General features: G+C 33.5%; 1 protein-coding gene across 7 annotated transcripts in view; it reads right to left on the reverse strand.

The window, feature by feature from the left end:
* AGPS (alkylglycerone phosphate synthase) overlaps positions 1–19,224 on the reverse strand; it is a 148,220-nt gene that overhangs the window by 22,606 nt on the left and 106,390 nt on the right. For all 7 annotated transcript variants that reach the window (XM_032755298.2, XM_032755299.2, XM_058440831.1 and 4 more), the window contains exons 13-17: positions 18,780–18,856; positions 16,829–16,941; positions 10,996–11,065; positions 8,539–8,600; positions 2,331–2,420 (exon numbers count right to left, since the gene is read on the reverse strand). In XM_032755298.2, the coding sequence (XP_032611189.2) occupies positions 2,331–2,420; positions 8,539–8,600; positions 10,996–11,065; positions 16,829–16,941; positions 18,780–18,856 (412 nt within the window). The remainder of the gene's footprint in view (positions 1–2,330; positions 2,421–8,538; positions 8,601–10,995; positions 11,066–16,828; positions 16,942–18,779; positions 18,857–19,224) is intronic.

A 19,224-nucleotide genomic window follows, 5' to 3' on the forward strand; every position in this document is an offset into this window, starting at 1 on the left:
AATCAACTCAATAAATGTACCCTACACCTGAGTTATTTTTCTTAGGATCCTTGATTTTAAATAGATCCATAATTATTTTTAAATAACTTTGGAACAGCTTTGTAAAATGTTATTTCAACTTTGATTTTAGATATAAGGGGTCTATGCACACGTTTGTTAAGTGGGAATACTGGGTGATGCTGAGGTTTGGAGTATGGATCCTATCACCCAGATAGTGAGCATAGCACCTGATAAAAAATTGGTTTAAAAAATACATCTCACATATTCAACATGGAATAATCTCCTTAGCCACTACTAAGAAGGTCAAATCAAACTAAACTGAAATCAAATTCTAATTAAATGTTAGTTTAATCATGTATGAGCCATAAGAACTATAAAAGTCTTATTTATCAAAGCCACTCAAGTAACTAGGCTTTGCATATTCTGATTTTATAAGATGGTCACAGAAACTGAACATATAACCTTTTATAGGAAAACCATTCTTAAAACATAGCTACTGCTACTTAATAAAAATGACATGGCCAATTCAGTCTAAATATACTAATTCTACCTATCTACAATACAGAATGAAGATTCTTAGGGCTCATGAATACATTCTGAAGAACCTAGATTTAAGTGTAATTACAGAATGTGCCCTAAGGCAGAATATTTTACTTCCTAATCATTTTCCATAGGTAGTGGTTTATCACGATAGTTTCATAATGTTACAGCTGGGGTGGGATTCTTAAGAGATGTTGAACAGGAACTTGGGGGCAGAAGGAAGAAGGAGGAAGGGTAAAATCTATTAAGTTACCATTTGACAAAACAAAGGAATAAAAATTTCTCAACTACACAAGAACAGATTTGACTATCTAAAATGTTTCACAATCTAATGGTAACAAATAGCTTTTGGATTATTATGTCTGATTTGTTTTCAGGATTACAATAAGAGAGAGCTGATTGTCTGCTAAAAGACTGGGTTATCAAGAGAAAAATGAAGAAGCATCAGTTTGGGTTGATAATATAAACACAAAAATTTTTTTCTTAGATTTTAAGGACTTTAAAAGGTGCATTGTTAAAGATACCCCCAAATTTAAAATAAATTAAAAGTAACATGACATTCTTACACCCACTATGTCGACATTAGCTTAATCCCATTGTAAGCTTTTTACTACAGAGAACAAGACCTCTCTTTGCCCTTCCTTCAGATATCTCGAATGCCCAGCAAATAATCTCTAAAATCTACTTTTTCAGCTTTTATAATCTCAGATCCTATCCTCAGTGTACTTGTTTAAAACATGTTAATATACAGATGACTTGGTACTTTCTGCAAGGCTTGTTAAACCTGGACAGTCTCTCCCACAAAGAAGCAGAAACGACTACAAAAGAGATCCTTTTGATTGAAATGAATATTTAAGGTCTAAGAAAGATGCTTTCCTCAGATCTCATGTTAGAATTTTACTTTCTTACCTTGCAGAAGTGCAATTTAGCAAATTCTAAAGGGTATCTCTTCCCAACGGGAACAATAAGGAAAACTAAGAAACACAACACTAGCACTAGGAAAGTACAAGATAAGACAATGGAAAAGATAGAGAAAAGACAAAAACAAACACACACACACACACACACACAATTAGCAGTTTACAGAATACAGAAATATTTCTAGTCTTGGAAAACAAATATATGCAAATTATCATGCTATAAGGAGCAAGTAAGCTTAACAACTGAATGCCTTAACGAGGACCTGTCATTGGAAAGGAAAGGCAAATATACAAATTGTCCTTACTAATACTAGTATGGATTACCTACCTCAAGCTTAATGTAATTATGTCAAAACAATACTACAGCAGAACCTAACAGTTTTTCATATGCTTTCTCATTTCATTTTCACAACAGTCCCATGAAGAAATGGCATTACCACTATTTTACTGATAATATTAGAGCTTGAAGAGATTAAATTACTAGTAAACAACAAAACACTGCCTTCACTCTTCAGAGTCATGGTGAGTATGTATATAATTTATAATTTCTTGACTATATAATTTATAGTTTCAGTGAGTAGAGTAGTCCTCTTCTTTTTCCAGGAGTCCAGACGCCTGGCTCTTCACTGCCATGCCACCCAGATGGCGGGGAAGGCTTACTCACAGAAGGGTGTCCTACTCCTAAAAGGCTCAGGACTGCTGTAAAATTCCAGTGGCACAATCCTAACAAGGTGGTAAGTGAAGGTTAGGAAAGCTGGCCAAATGTAATAGACTGAAGCTTTTTCTCAGCTGGAAAATTATATTTCCCCCATTGATTAAAAAAACATTTTTTTCAGAATAAGAAGTATAAGAACAATTTTTAAAACTTACCTGCATGTAGAAAAAGGAGCAAACTGAACACCCTTCTCTTTGCATTCCCTTGTTATTCTTTCTTTTACATTTCTACAGAGATCTACCACCCTAAAAAAAGATAAATGAATACAATATTAAGTTTTCAAGTGAGAACTACACAAATGCTAATAAACGTTGGTTAATCTGGCATCATTCAAGTCTGACATTTTCTTAGCTAAAGCTTTCATAGTTGTCCTTTCAAGAATGGAAAAGAGCCCTCATCACTCAAATTGAGCCCTCCATTCCTAACTTCAAAAAAAGGAAAGTTTTTTCTTTTTTTGACTTAAGGAAAACAGAAAGTCACAAGAACATACTCAAGTCTCCTGAATGTGGTTTCCTACATTTAGGAAAGCCTGATTTCAAAATCAATTTGATTATAAGATTTTAAGAGCTTTAAAAAAAGCTATAAAGATGTTAATGAAAATTCAATTCTAGGTTACATGAATACCAATCTTTACCCATGTCTAAGAAGTTTTCCTTAATTTAGAAATAACTCAGGCTGGGTGCAGTGGCTCACACCTGTTATCCCAGCACTTTGGGAAGCCGAGGCCAGAGGACTGCTTGAACCCAGGAGTTTGAGACTAGCCTGGGCAACAGTGAGACCCTATCTCTACAAAATATTAAAAAATTATCCAGGCATGGTGGCACGCACCTGTAGTCCCAGCTACTCAGGAGGCTGAGGTGGGAGAATCGCTGGAGCCCAGAGGGCAGGACTACAGTGAGCCATGGTTGCACCACTGCACTCCAGCCTGGGTAACAGAACAAGACTCTGTCTCAAATAAAATAATAATAATAATAATGATTCAATTAATAATCATGATGTTAATAGCCTGGGCAATATAGTGAGAACTTGTCTCTACTAAAAATCAAAAAAATTAGTTGGGCAAGGTGGCGCATGTCTGTAGTCCCAGCTACTTAGGAGGCTGAGGCAGGAGGACTGCTTGAGCTTGGGAGGGTGAGGTTACAGTGAGCCAACATCGCACTACTGCACTCCAGCCTGGGCAACAGAGCAAGGCACTGTCTTTCAAAAGAAATTATAATCATGATGTTATAGCAAATGTTTGATAGCTTACTCGCAAGCTGAAATCCAATTTGACAAAGATCTATTGAAGACAAACTGTGTAAAGTATTAATGTGCTATGCTGGACTATTTGATATTAAAGTCCCATTTTATTCCCCAATAAATATCCTGGTCACATAATGACACCGATTCTTTGTTTTAAACCTTGATTTGTTTACCATCATGAGACTTGAAATGATACCAGAAAAACTCAAAAGGTTGGCTTATCTCTAGTCTCAAGATGCAGACTTGACTGTATGAGAACCAATTTGATAAAAACAGTAGCATTTAAACAGATCATACTTTATAAAAGTTATCCATATTGTCAATAAGAACAAACAGTATATGATTAAAATATAAATACAAAAAGGGCTTTAGTGTCTTATTAGCATGTCAAATTTTTTATTTTTATGAATACAGTATCTGAAAGTTTTATAAATTCTAATTTTATAAAACAATGTTCTTAAGTTAAATTCTTTAATTTATGAGAGTTGCAGGTATACATGACTTATCAATGTTATCCATGTATCACTTATGCATGGCAAGAATGCACGTTTGAAAAAATATCTCATAAAACATTTAGATGACCGATATTTAATATGTCTTTATTTTGAATATACACCTTATAAAACAGATCTTTAAATATAAATAAAATCCATTAAGCTTTAACATTTATAAGAGTTAACGTATATTACAAATTTTTTTTTTTTTTTTTTTTTTTTTTGAGACGGAGTCTTGCTCTGTCGCCCAGGCTGGAGTGCAGTGGCGCGCTCTCGGCTCACTGCAAGCTCCGTCTCCCAGGTTCACGCCATTCTCCTGCCTCAGCCTCTCCGAGTAGCTGGGACTACAGGCGCCCGCCACTACGCCCGGCTAATTTTTTTTGTATTTTTAGTAGAGATGGGGTTCACCGTGGTCTCGATCTCCTGACCTCGTGATCCGCCCGCCTCGGCCTCCCAAAGTGCTGGGATTACAAGCGTGAGCCACCGCGCCCGGCCGTATATTACAAATTTATAAAAGTAGTAAGTTCTTTTTTTTGGACCAAGTTCTTTATGTTGGCTCTAGAAAATGAAATTTAAGTGCTACAGCTAAGTAGTCTAAAAAAATCTAAGAATACAATCATCTGCTGTTACAGTCCTTTGCAAGTTATGCCACTGTGTGAACTGCATTTCAGTTTAAATGCACTTAAATGTATCCAATCATCTTAAATACAATAGTAAACAGGAAAATATTAAGAGCTCCTTATATCTAAACCCTCACTGATAGTTGAATAATGAAAAGGAGATGGAGAAAGGACCACACTGAACAGTTATAACCCGCAATGGGACACTTTCAGTAAATGATTTTTAAGGGAAGGTTTCTGAAAGTATTCTCTCACAGAACTTGATCAAAGGCTAACACAGTCCACTTGGATCAATCCTTTTATAGGACAGAAACATACCTGCATACTTTCAAATTCTTACTTATTAGCAAATTTAACACTCGACCATTTCCTCCCTGAAAAAAACTTCCCTGGGGCTTTTTCACATCATTGGATTACCTCTACATCCTCTAGATATTATTATTCAATACACTTTGCCACCTTTTGTTTTGTTTGTAACCTTAGATGTTGAGGTTCCCTGGACCTCTTTCTTAGGCCTTCTTTTTTTCCCTTCACTCCATACTATCTATAAGTGTTTGTATCCACTTTCTTGGTTTTAATCAGAAGACTTGCTGGTGTCTCCAAAATCTGTAACATTGGCTAGGCACAGTGGCTCATGCCTGTAATCTCAGCACTTTGGAAGGCCAACGCAGGAGGATCGCTTGAGCCCAGGGGTTCAAGACCAGCCTGGGCAACATAATGAGACCTCATCTCTACAAACAAAAAAAATTAGCCAAGCATGGTGACGTGCACCTGGGATCCTAGCTAGCTAGGAGGCCAAGATGGGAGAATCACTTGAGCCCAGGCAGTCAAGGCTGCAGTGAGCTGTGATAGCACCACTGCACTCTGGCCTGGGTGACAAAGCGAGACCCCATCTCAACCAAAAAAAAAAAAAAAAAAAAAAAATTTATATCTCTAACCCTTAAGATATCTATTTTCATAGACTGTACTCTCAAATTATTCCCAAGCTCATTTATAAGAATCTATGAAGAATATTCATTGAGAACCTAACAGGTGCAGCCATTGTGGTAGGGATGGGATAGAACACAATAGGATGAGACACTTAGAAATACACAAAAATTAGTACGACCGGTAATCCCTTAAGTGGTTTATATATGAAAAAGCCAATAATCTAATAATGTGTAAAAGTTAAAGACCCTGATCCCATGGGCTACTGCAAACATGGCCTCTAGCTAGCCAAACGTTTGAAAGAAAAAGAAAATTGCTAAATGGTTGTCAATAAGTAAATTTTACATAAAAATGTAGTTGCCTTCCATTAATTTTATTAAAACTTCAGCTGAAGAAATTGTTTTAAAGGAAAACAAATGTGTAACTGCATAAAACAGAAATTATCAGTGTGTCAATTAAATAAATATGCAAGTATATATAAAGAATAGATGAAGAGAAATAAAAAAAAAATTGCACATTATTAGCTTCCACAGTTGGAAGAATAAAAAAACAAGATGTCAATCATCAGTACTAACTGATGACAAGGAAATTCTTTAACTCTTAAGAGGTAGCATTGCACTTACCCACTGTCCCAGTGATATGGACTGAATGTTTGCGTCCCTCTCAAAATTCATATATTGAAATCCTAAGCCCCAATTAGATGGTATTAGAAGGTGGGGCCTTTGGGGGGTCATTAGGTCATGCGGGTGGAGCTGCATAAATGGGATTAGTGCTTTATAAAAAGATATGAGAGGGCTTGCTTTCTCTCTCTCTCTCTGCTTTCCTCCAGGTAAAGGTATTACTAAGAAGATGGCCATCTATAAAACCAGGAAGAAGGCCTTCACCAAAACCCCAACCATGTTAACATCCTGATCTCAGACTCCAAGCCTCCAGAGCTGTAAGAAATAATTGTTTCTTGTCTAAGAACATTTAAGCTACCCAGTCTAAGGTGCTCTGTATAGCAGGCCAAACTGGCTAAGATACCCAAGGAGAGGAATTAAACACTAAAATGGTCTTAGACGCGTTAAAAGGTTTTCCCCAACTTTTCAAGTCCCATGTCTTCTGTTGTATTTGTGGGGAGGGGTTGTTTCGGGGTTTCTTTAGGTTTTTCCTGCCAAGTAGACAGAACTGACATAGAAAAGGGGCTGGAGAGAGATTCTGTTTGCATAGACTAGTCCTGTGGAAAAAAAAACAAGCTCCGTTAGAACGTCTGCCTTACTGGTTTCTCCAGAGAAGGAAAAATATGTTTCCACCTTTTTTTCTAAGTATTCGTCTTTAGTTTTGATTTTGGAAAGATGTTAAGCATTTATTTTTAGTTAAAAATAAAAACTAATTTCATACTAAAAAAGGGTCTTTGAGACCACTATGAATAGTTGCCAAACTATTTCTTTTTTTTTTTCTTTTTTTTTTTGAGATGGAGTCTCGCCGTGTCGCCCAGGCTGGAGTGCAGTGGCATGATCTTGGCTCACTGCAAGCTCTGCCTCCCAGGTTCACACCATTCTCCTGCCTCAGCCTCCCGAGTAGCTGGGACTACAGGTGCCCGCCACCAGGCCCGGCTAATTTTTTGTATTTTCAGTAGAGAGGAGGTTTCACCCTGTTAGCCAAGATGGTCTCAATCTCCTGACCTCATGATCTGCCCGTCTTGGCCTCCCAAAGTGCTGGAATTATAGGCGTGAGCCACCGCGCCCAGCTGCTGCCAAACTATTTCTACTACTCAAAGGCTGATGACTTGATAATTTTTTTATTTAAGGGATTTATTCCCCTTTTTAAAATTTAGCATCAAAATTTGTGAATAACATTTCAACTTGAGAAATCTGATTTAAAAAAGAAAAAAAATTGTGAATGACAGAGTGATAGTATAATATAAACTGGGTTACTAGCTAACAATGCATGGAATATGAACACCAATGTACTAACTCAGATGATGACTGGATGTAGAAAAGTAAAAAGTTTTCTGGGGGAAAAAAAGAGACATTGGAAGAAACCAATATTAAGATATGCAATCTAAGAAGTAGATTCACAGGGAATTGTTATGTCCTATATACTTCATTGAAGACTTAAAGTACTTTATAAATTTTATAAAGAAAAGTAAAATATCAGTATACTAGAAACAAATAAAAAAATACAGGTTGAATATCCTGCAAAAATCCAAAATGTGAAATGCCCCCAAATCCGAAAGTTTTTGAGTACCAACATGATGATCAAAAGAAATGCTCCAGTAATTTCCAGTGAAATTTCCAGATTTGGGATGCTCAACTGGTAAATATATAATACAAATATTCTAAAATCTCAAACACTTCTGGTCCCGAGCATTTTGAATAAGGGATTGTATAGACAATCTCTTTGAGAATTTTTTTTATTACTGGATGAGTTATAATAAAACTCACAGGTCTATTAATAAACCATTTCACATTTCCTAATCAGTTTTTATTAATTCACTAACCAATATTGTATGTATGTATTTCCAGTAAAGAAACCCTTCTAAAATCTATTTCCATCTATCTTATTTGGGCCATTTCCTAAAATATGCTCCAGTATCAACATTTTGCTTAAATTTAAAAATAGAAATTGTATGTAATTTCCTAAACTAAATTTCCTTTATAAATCACTTAAATTCCCATTTTTACATATACAAATATAAAAAACTAAATAATATTATAAAAGACAGTTAACTGGTTTTATACTTTGGGAGGACTTTTTAGAGAATATTTAAGCAATATTAATCACTTAAGAATTTAAGTCAAAGCTAAGTATAACCACATAGTAACACTGAGCATTCAATAACATTCTTCAAAATGTAAACTTCAACAATACCTTCGTTCTTTGGATCACAGACAAATTTTCTTCAACTCCCTCCACCCAATAAAACACTTGAAAATACGGCATTCTGATGAATACATTAATTTAAATAAAGTAGCTGCCTTGTCTCAATGTTTCTTCATAAAATGTTTTAAACTTACATATTCACATACAAAGAAACATTACTTCAAGCAATTCATATCGCATATTTGAATAATATCAGGCACTTTAGTATATTTTACCTGTCCCAAGGAGCAGAAGTCTCAAAAGATTCTCCTAATACATAGTATTCCAAAGCCAAGTCCTATTAAGACACAAACAGAAAAATCAAGAAACTACAACAGATGCAGAAGAATCAATAACACTGTTAGTCTTTCATATTCATTGTTAGTATCACATATTTCTCATTTAACTTCATCCACTCTTTACTATCCACCTCATAAGAGCACTGAAAAGTTGTCCCTGGAGTGAGATGCAGCCTCCGTAACTAAAGGAACCTTGTCTGTCCTATTCTCTGTATCCTTGGCACCAGGCAGAGTGCCTGACTTGGGGTAAGAACTCAAATTTATTTCTTTAGTGAATGGAGTTTCTATCCAGGAACAGTCTATGTACATGTAGAGAATACTGACAGAACATTATTTTAGTGGCATAAATAGTAAGTTAACCAATATCGAAAATTAGTCAAGATCAAAGGAGCAGGAAGATCAAGAAGTGGGGGGCGGGGGGAAGGTGTTTAGAAGGAGGAGATTTTTTTCTTAAAATCAACTTTTCTTTAAAAACAAATTTAGAAAATATGGTAATATAGTGCATCTATCTGAAGTGACAGAATAGATCAAACAACTGGAGGCACTTCTAGTAGGAAAATATTTTACAGTATAGAGGATATAATACTCATATTACAAGTAACTTAAAATACTTAATTTCTTTACCCAGAGCAAAATTGTTATCAAAATTGGAAAGAAAGCTTCACAAGCCACCACAGAAGTCCAGAGATTTTAAAGAAAACTTTATAAGGCAGAAAACTCAACATATGTTAAGTTTTCACTTCAAGTAAAATGAGTCATTGCAACCCACCTGTGTTTGGGGAAAAAAAAAAAAATCCCCAAATTACTGATCTGATCTAAAGCATGCGTTTTTCTCTAATGCACTCATTTATTCAGTAAAAATATATTTAGAGACAATGGTATTAACCATTGTAAAACTTATAAAAACAGAAAACATGTAATCCCAGTGTAGGGGGTGTGGAATCCCTAACTTGTTTTTGACTCAGTTTTAACATTAACTAGAATCTTAAAAATTAAGATAGATACCCAAATTGTGTCTATGCTGTACTTGTTACAGTTGTATTTCATTTTCTAGAATTCTGAATTCAGTATTATGGGTAAAAGGCCAATATCCTCAGACAAAATGCCTAACAAACAACATTTTATATATATTCAAAATGTTTACTATGGGAAGAAACTATGATACTGACAGCCTATAAAGGTAGATATTATTTACAAGTTCTACAATCATCTATTACCTTTCATGATCAGTACATCTCTTAATCAAAATTTCTAAAATGCTGAACAGGCAATAAATATACTTTTACTTATCATCATCACTGTGGGGGTGGGGGACAAAAGAGGAGGACTATATGCTTCAAATTCACTGCAATTTAACATTTAGATTTTAGCTGGGATTAAATTTTTGCTAAAATGAGAACATATTAATTCAGTCTTTTTTAGAGAAAAACATGTTGTACATAAGCTTACAACAATTGTTGTGTATAAGGTTCAAAATTTCCAAGAGAAAAATTAGTAAATTTAGTATTTGGAGGTGATGGATATCCCAATCCTGATTTGATCTTTACATATTATATGAAACTATCAAAATATCATATGTACCCTGAAAATATGTACATCTATTATGTATAAATTTTCAAAAAATTTTATGATTAAAAAAAGAAAGCTGAGTATTTGTGGAAGCCAAATTCTCAATAGGATATCTGAAAAATGACCTTTTAGAGTAAGATCATTCAACTTATGTAAACAGGAAAAATAAAAAATAAAAAAAAGTAACCCCAGCAACTGCAGAAAGCAATTAAGAAATTTCAATTTGTTATAACCAAAGTAGAAAAACAAAACTAAATTGAAAAAATAAAATTTCAAAAGAACAATTTCATATCAGTAAATACAACAGACTTGAGATAATAAGACTATTTCAGTATATCATAAGTAGAAAATCTAGAATTAGAAACATTTGAGTGTTCAAGTACACGTAATTATTTCTTTAATTCTATAATCATCATCAGTGAACAAATAACTACTTCAAGTTAAATATCAAAACTTTAAAATACAGTTCAAGATTTACACATCATTAAAACAGATTATTAAGTGAAGAATGTTGCTAAGTAAAACAGCTTGATTTTAACCAAGTAATGTTATGAATGGTATGCTCAACTTTTAAACAGAGAAAGGCTCCATTCTTTTAAAGAGCAGAAAGACATATTAAATCATCTTTAACTTCTTCAAGAGCTTACGGAGAAGGTTTAAATGGGCTTCTGAAGATTTGTAGCTAAAACAAGGTTCATGTAAAATGATATGCTAAATTACAGTAGCTTAAAATTTTAAAAAATAGGGAAGACAATTGCATTCACTTGAAGTAAGAAAAAGTATTGTTTGCAACATAAATTAAGTGGCAAGGGAAATATAACTTACTCGAATGTATGCAATGACATAGGTCAGCAAATAACCCCTCTGTCCATTATCTTCTCCAGCTGCCAACCCACTGTAATTAAAGAACGCTGTTAATAAATTTTTTTATCTTAATCTCATTCATCATAAATATATCAAAAAGCTGTCAAGAGAATGAGTTTGAATATCAAAAATCTGAAAACACTTTTAATATTTGTTTCGTCTTAATTTCAAACTTTTATCCACCAAATAAAATTGACTCATAAACTCAACTACTTCTACCCATATTCTCAAAAGAGCACAGAAAGAATTAACTATGAGAAACAAATAAGCTGAAATAATCTTCACACAAGTATTCTTATTTTACTCATCATATTCTTACTCACATATTCATGTTATTATTGTCTCACTCATATTTGAAGAAATGTGACAACTGACTAGGAACTCCCCAATACTGAGAAGCTTCCAGAATACAAGATGACTACATAGTATTTGGAATGTTAGATGTGGTGTTTATTTTATGAAATTTATGATTTAAATGAGAGACAAAACATACTTACATAGAAATATTTTATAAAGCAATGTATAAACAAATACAAGACCAACACAGGTAAGGTCTTACTACTATGAACATATAAACTATCTCTTTCAATTGGAAAATTTCATCCATAGAAATTGTATTTGATTATCTAGTTAGAATTAATCCCATATAAACATATAATTCAGTCCAAGTACTCTTGTTTGTAAAAGTTATTCTTATTTTAAAAGACAATGAATGAATACTGTTTTTCCAATACCTTTAGTAAACAGTTTTTAATTATGCCTTTTCCATTATCATACAGAAATTAAAAGTTTAACTTTAGTCAACTAAAGGAAAAATTGTTTATCTTATTGCCTCAATTAACACCTTATAATTAAATATTTTCTTCTTCTGAAGTTGTGTTGAATTTGGTAGTAAGTAAACACTACAATGTAGATGTACTCTTGCTCTGTACAAATACTGTAAGATAATTTCAAGCTAAATGGGCTAAATCAAAATTTCCTGACATGCCACTATAGGTAGATGGTGTTATCCAAAAGAAGTGGCAAAGATTTGATATAAGCAGCTCTAGTCTAGAACTACTTGAGAATGGGGTATAATAAAAAAAAAAAGAAGGGGACTGTTTGTATTAGAATGTTAATGAGCAAAGAAGATAAAACTTTCGTCAAGCAGCTGAAAGTGAGAAGAGACAGAACACAATTCTGAGTTGGATGTGAGGTTGGAGGTAGAAAGCCAAATAAAGTTTCAAAACAAAAGGAAAACAAGTCAGAAAACTGCTGTGGCAAGTGCTTAAAGGAAAATAGCTTAGCCCATAGCTCAAGTAGATATAAAATAGAGTCAGACTCTGAGTCCAAGAGAGAAAAACCACCACAGGTTTAGGAAACAGAAACAGTTCATCCATCCTGAACCTAGTGGTGGAAGGAAAGGAAAAGAGAGTGAGGAGTAGGAAAAGGTGCAAGACACCTGTGTCGGGAATATTTGAGAAAAGAGAATGCCAAGTATGTACCTGATGAGAAGTAACAAGTATAAACATTTAGTAGGCTTGCCTCTGTTATGTCGAGATGAGACAAAAAGTCCTACTTTTCAGTCCCAAGTCATCTTTCTTTAGACCCTCTTCTAATATTTCTAATATCTGGCAGCAGGGAGGAAACAGATCTGTTCACATTAGGATCCCGGGAGACCAACCACAGGGAAACATGCATTTTCTAATTCAAAGCAGGAAGAAATTGGATGTCCTTTCTAAATTCATAAGCCCAAAGAAGTACAGTCAGTCTGGGCTTTACAAGGAAATCATAGACTTATGACTGAACTTTTTGAAACTTTTCTCTTTTTAGCTTTCAGAACTGTCAATATTCTGGCCAGAATTACCTTAAAATACAATATGTTAAAGAATAGTAGGGCTTAAAAATTAAATGCCTCTAAATTGTGACTTTTGTAATCACTCCAAAATGACTGCATGTAGATTCAAACTGCTTTATGTTAAAGTAGCAACATCGATCCCCTGCTTCCTGCTGTCCCCACAAATTTCAAACATCAATTTAAGGTTTTTAAGCAAATTTAAAGCTGTCTCATGAGGAAGGACTGGAAAGACTAAAGAAAGAGGAATGAGAGACAATCTTTTTATATAAAAGGGCCATCTGGTGAAACTAATCACTCTCATGCTGAATTACATTAAACAACTTAAGCATGCTTTAAAAATAACGATAACATATTACCTTAAGTTCTATGGTAAATGTCAAAACACTTGTCATGAGTGCTGACAGGTAATATTTATTCTGCTCTGCTCTTGGAGAAGTTAAAATACATTACTAGCAAACATGGATAAACAATCAAAGTATGATTATTCATTATGTGGCTACTATGTTCTGTTGGGTCATATGTGTTCAAAGGTATTGAACTGTGTTGGGGTGGGAGTGAAGGGCAAGCAAAGAGAAAAAATGGCTAAGACAACACATAAAAATGCTCTAAATTGTTGGGAGTACTTCATAAAAATCAATGTAAAGCTAATAAGGCAGTAGAGAGTTTCATAAACAAATAAAAAAATAAGGGATAGATGAATAATGCCCCAATTCAAAATAAAAATACATGAGCTAAACTAGCACATGAAAACTGTAGCAGAAAGAAACTTGGTGGTGCTTTCCTTTGTCTTGTTACGGAGGAGAGATGATTGAGGATTGAGGGTGGGAAGAGTGGCATTTTACCTAAGTAAAATATCCTTGAATCTTCAGTTATTAGAACAAAAAATTAGTGCCTACAGAAAACTGGTGGGATACTAGAACTTCTGACAGAAAACCAAAAGAAGATATTTCCAAGTATTAAAAACTTAAAATAGGCCAGGCGCAGTGGCTCATACCTGTAATCCCAGCACTTTGGGAGGCCAAGGTGGGAGGATTGCTTGAGCCCAGGAGTCTGAGACCAGCCTGGGCAACATGGCAAAACCCCATCTCTACAAAAAACACACACACACACACACAAAATTAGCCAGACATGGTGACGTGCACCTGTAGTCCCAACTACTCAGGCGGCTGAGGAGGAAGGATCCTTTGAGCCCAGGGAGGCTGAGGCTACAGTGAGCCATGATCAGGTCACTGCACTCCAGCCTGAGTGACAGAGCAAGACACTGTCTCAAAAAAAAAAAAAATCGAAATGGCTCTAAGTAATCTAAGTAATCTGCCAAATAACAATCTGGGTTGTTTAAAACAGAAGATGTCCACATCTAATAAAAGGGAGCCAGAATGAAAGTACATTAAGAAATTAATTATAACTAAGAAGGAACAAATAACAGCAAAAAAAAAAAAATGAGACCTCAAATGGAGCCAGTCTTTAACTCTTTACCCTTGCTTTAAATTGAATCTCATTTACTATAACCTATTTTTAATGGACAAATTTGATACAAGTTTTGTTTGACTAAGCAAAACTGCTAGAAGTACAGCAACAGTGCTTGGGCCTAAGTGTCAGTATCTGAAGGCAGCTGGATGCCATATTTTAAAGAAGATTCACTTACAGTTTTAATTGGTAAATGGATAGTGACATATGAGAAAACAAAACTGGCATTACTGACATTTATGTCAGTTGGTGGCTCAAATTAAAACTGACAAAATAATGCCTCTAATCCCAGCACTTTGGTACGCCAAGGCGGGTGGACCACGAGGTCAGGAGTTCCAGACCAGCCTGACCAACATGGTGAAACCCCGTCTCTACTAAAAATACGAAAGTTAGCCAGGCGTGGTGGCATGAGCCTGTAATCCCAGCTACTCAGGAGGCTGAGGCAGGACAATCGCTTGAACCCGGGAGGGAGAGGTTGCAGTGAGCTGAGATCACACCACTGCACTCCAGCCTGGGTGAAAGACCAAGACTCTGTCTCAACAAAAACAAAAACAAAAACAAACAAAGAAAAAAATCCTGACAAAATGTATTGACAAATATCTAAAGATGAAAATACACTGTTTTACAGGTGGCACAGTAATTAGGCATAAACAAAGTAGAATAAAAGATATCAGGAAAATATAGTATTCATTTTCATTCATTCATTCAACAATTATTAAATCAAGTATCTAGAATGAACTAGACATCAACAGTGATGCACAAGATAGGTCATGCCCTATAAAAATTATAAGGCACAACAAACAAGCATTATGTCATCATCCTACCCCATTCTAACAGGAAATGTGACACATTACTAACTAGTAATGACTTACTAGGCATACTTAATTGAAATTATAAAGATAGATCCTAAAAACTGAAATTCCTCTGTGTGTGGGTGTGTGTACAGATGTGGAGGTGTGTGTGAGCAGGGAGACGACTGAGGTGAAACTAAGCAAATTTAACTCTATATACAGTTATTTAAATGAAAAAGCAAAATGCACTCTTCCGTTTTCCTACGAGCCCTTCTGAGAAATTATGAAATCCAAGTAAACATTTAAATATACAATGAACAATTTTTTAAAGTTTCAGTCTCTAATATTTAAGGCTAGAGTAGGTTTTAAATCTCCTTGTGTCTTACTAATATCATATGTTTTAAGAAAACAGTCCTTTAATCAAATCACATATGTACTCCCTATAACTTAGAAACTAAAAAACGGGTACATACATAGGGCTAAATTCCTTCTGGGAAGGAAAACATGTACATATCAAAAATTCAAACAAAAATAAGAGGACCTGAAATTCAAGCCATCTGGTCATTACATGGATTTTATAGCACAATTATTTTTAAGTGATTTAGTTAAAATATCAGCAATTCCCAAAACAGCTATTGAGAAAAGATGAAAGATGAATAAACTTTCTCTTTTACTGAAAAAATTAAAATTCCATTTGCCAATTTCAGAATAGGGTAAAAATAAAAGTGAGACATTTTCAATACTTAAAAATAGTGCAAAAGAAAACTAAAATTAAAGTCTAAGATTAGACTCTTTTCCCCTTGAAGAACACTGCACATTAACACTAAATTCAGACAACCCTAGAAATAAAGGGCTAATATTAGATATGAAAAAAATACATAAAAGTGAGGCATTCTAAAACACATGGCTCCAAATTAAGTGTTCATTTGTTTTCTTAAAAAACAACAAAAAAGAAATGAAAATAAGTATTTACAAAAAACTCATATTAAGCATAATGTATATGATATATTTTAATCCCTGAAATAAAAAAAGAAAAGATTAGTGTCTAGAAACTGTTAGTTTATGTACTTTAAAAGGAAAGGAAAAAATGTAGTCCTGATAAATGTCATTTTCACTATAGTTCTCATCAATCAGTCTTATAATCCATCAAGGAGACAGACAGAAACCACCCTACCATTATTCAGTTGGTTATAGATGTGAAATGTTTTGTTTCTTTATACCAGCACAAAACAGTAAGTGACAGGGGGTGGAGTATAGATAATTTATCAAATACCTTCGATTAAACACAATTTTCTTTTAAAAACACACTAGTAGCATGCTTTATACATACACTATTATCACCACAGACTAAGAGGACAATGAATTTTCTATTTTACTCTAGTAGAACAAATATCACAAAATTGACATTAATGTAAAAATCTAGGAAAAATACAATGTTTAATAATAATATATATATGATTAGACAAGAGCAACATATCAATCTAACTTCCTAAAAATTTTGGAAGTAAACCAAAACAATATTTTAAATTTACTATCATAAATTACCACAAATTTAATACTAAACTGAAATTAATAACTGCTTTGAGACATGCAGTCTGCTTGGAGACATTAATGCCTAGTACTTTAATAATTGCTTGGTGATATGAGAATCTTAGCTTTTAACTTTCTTTCTCTTGGCATTATGAACTTGAAGCCATACCCAAATTTTGCAGCAATATCATACACTTGTTTTTCATGTTGAAGAACCTTCTCACGGTCCCCCTCAAACAGTAATGTGGCTACACTTAGCTGATTTGGGTCAAATCCTTTAAACTACAAAAAAAAATATATATATTATTACAGATAAGTCTTATCCAAAAAATAATAAATCAAAATACATTTTGCTCTTTTCCTTCTGATCTGGCTCAAATACACTGATTTCTTAAAAATTGAGCTTTGGAACTTTACATGTCAATCACTAAGAATGTTTAATAAACCTATTCAGGTCATTACAATGTAGCAAAACTATTCAGCATAGAAAAAACACTTCATTTCAAAGTATGCCACAGTGTTAATCATAATAACATATTGCTTATATAAATACAACAAATAACTTGTTGAAATAATAACTATGATAAAGAATCAAAAAACTGCAGAATGATGGAATAAAGTAATTGGATATATTGGGCAGGAAGCAAAAATCAACAACATCCCTACATACTAACAATAACTTCTTATTGAATAAAGTTTTCAAAGGCGATCTTATGCATAAAACTAACATAGTATCTAACAATCTTAAAAAGAAATATATTAGGAAACATATCTAAAACATATCCAAAAAAAGATGAGTAAGACATATGCTCCTAAATGCATAAACTAAGTATTATAAACCACTCAATATTTCTCCAAATTAATGTACTAGTTTATTCCAATTCTAATAAGAAAACACAATGAACTTCCTAAAATGATGAAAAGTTTCTAAAATTTTTCTAGAATAATAGGTGATGGTGATAACAAGGAAAATTCTGAATAGCAAGAGGGAAAAATAGACCTATAACAATGAAATCTATTTAATTTTTCAAGAACAAAAAGCTCATTAAAAAAGACTGAGATGCACTAAAATGGAGTCTATTTCTTAGATAAGTGTATAAGATATGAGGCATAGCAAATCAATGTATGAGAAGCACAGATTAATTAACGGTGCTGCCACAACTGATTAACAATTGGAGGAGCAGGAGGAGAAGATTAATTTAGATCTTTTTCACATAATAAAATTGGAATAAATACAAATAGTAATAAAGACAATTTTTTTTTAAATTCTCATTTAGTATAAGAGAGAGAGTGAAGAAAATGGCCCTGATCATATTTCTGGAGGAAGGAAGGCTTTTCTAAGCTTAGACTATATTAAATAATCACAGGAAAAGATAAAAATTTGAAACTTTTACACCAAAAAAGAAAAATCCCTATTAAAAAAGGAGATGCCTGACTGGGAAAAAAAAATTATTTACAACATTTAAGACAAAGGGCATCCAATAATTCCAATCTCAAAGGGATACATAAAAGTACCAAGAAAAAAACATGAAGCTGCACCCCCCTACCACCACCTGGCAAAAATAACCATATCCAACGAATTCACACAAAAATTAGATCTAGAAAATAAAAGAAAGTGTTAACGTTCAGTCTCATTGGAGCTTCAAAAAACATGAACTAGAAGAAAGCACTGTTTTCCCCCGGTAAATTTAAAATGTAACAAAAAGAATCCCACATGGAATAACAAGGATGCAAGGAAAAGAAGGCACACATGTATTATAAGATGGCTTAACACTCTAGGAAAAAAATTCAACAATCAAAGGTTAAAAAGAATCCACACTCTTATTTCACTTTATGGATACCTTCCATAAAGGAAAAAATTCAAACTATAGAAAATGTTATGAAAACAAAACTGTTCAAATGCAGTGTTATTTTTAGAAGCTTCAAAACTGGAAAAAAATTAAAATTTTCTGAAATTGACTGCCTGATTTACTTAACATTTATTCCAACATGAAAAATTATAATTCTGAAATGTACATAGCAACATGGAAAAACACCCTTATAATAGGTGCATGTGGGAAGAAAGCAGAAAACAGGTATCTTAAGCATTTAAAATTTTAGCATTTTATAAAAAGTCTTACCTTTGTAATATAAAACTTTTTTAATCCGTCCAAAAATGATGTAAAAATAGAGGAAACCTGAGGTTTAAGAGCATGACCTAAGAAGAGAAAAAAGTTTATATTAATAGGTTATTCTATATTTTTCAGAAGATCAAGAAGCTACTCCAACTTAGTATCCTAAAAGAAAGTAAAAGTTTTCACAACTTTAATTTTTAAAATCTTCCCATGTTATTTACATACTTATATTAAGATATATAGTTATATTAATATTTGCTACTTTTATCTTCTTTCAAATGTCACAAACACCTTTTTATTTACAAAACCCATTATCAATTTGATTTTTTAAGTCAAATTACTATACGTAATTAATACTACACATAGTTTAGGTTTTCTTTCAACGATATGGTTTATACATAATAAAATTACTTCATTAATTTTTATTTCATTAAGAACACCCATGGTGGCT

The sequence above is a fragment of the Hylobates moloch genome, unplaced genomic scaffold, assembly GCF_009828535.3.
Source record: "Hylobates moloch isolate HMO894 unplaced genomic scaffold, HMol_V3 SCAFFOLD_1, whole genome shotgun sequence".
Lineage (NCBI taxonomy): Eukaryota > Metazoa > Chordata > Mammalia > Primates > Hylobatidae > Hylobates > Hylobates moloch.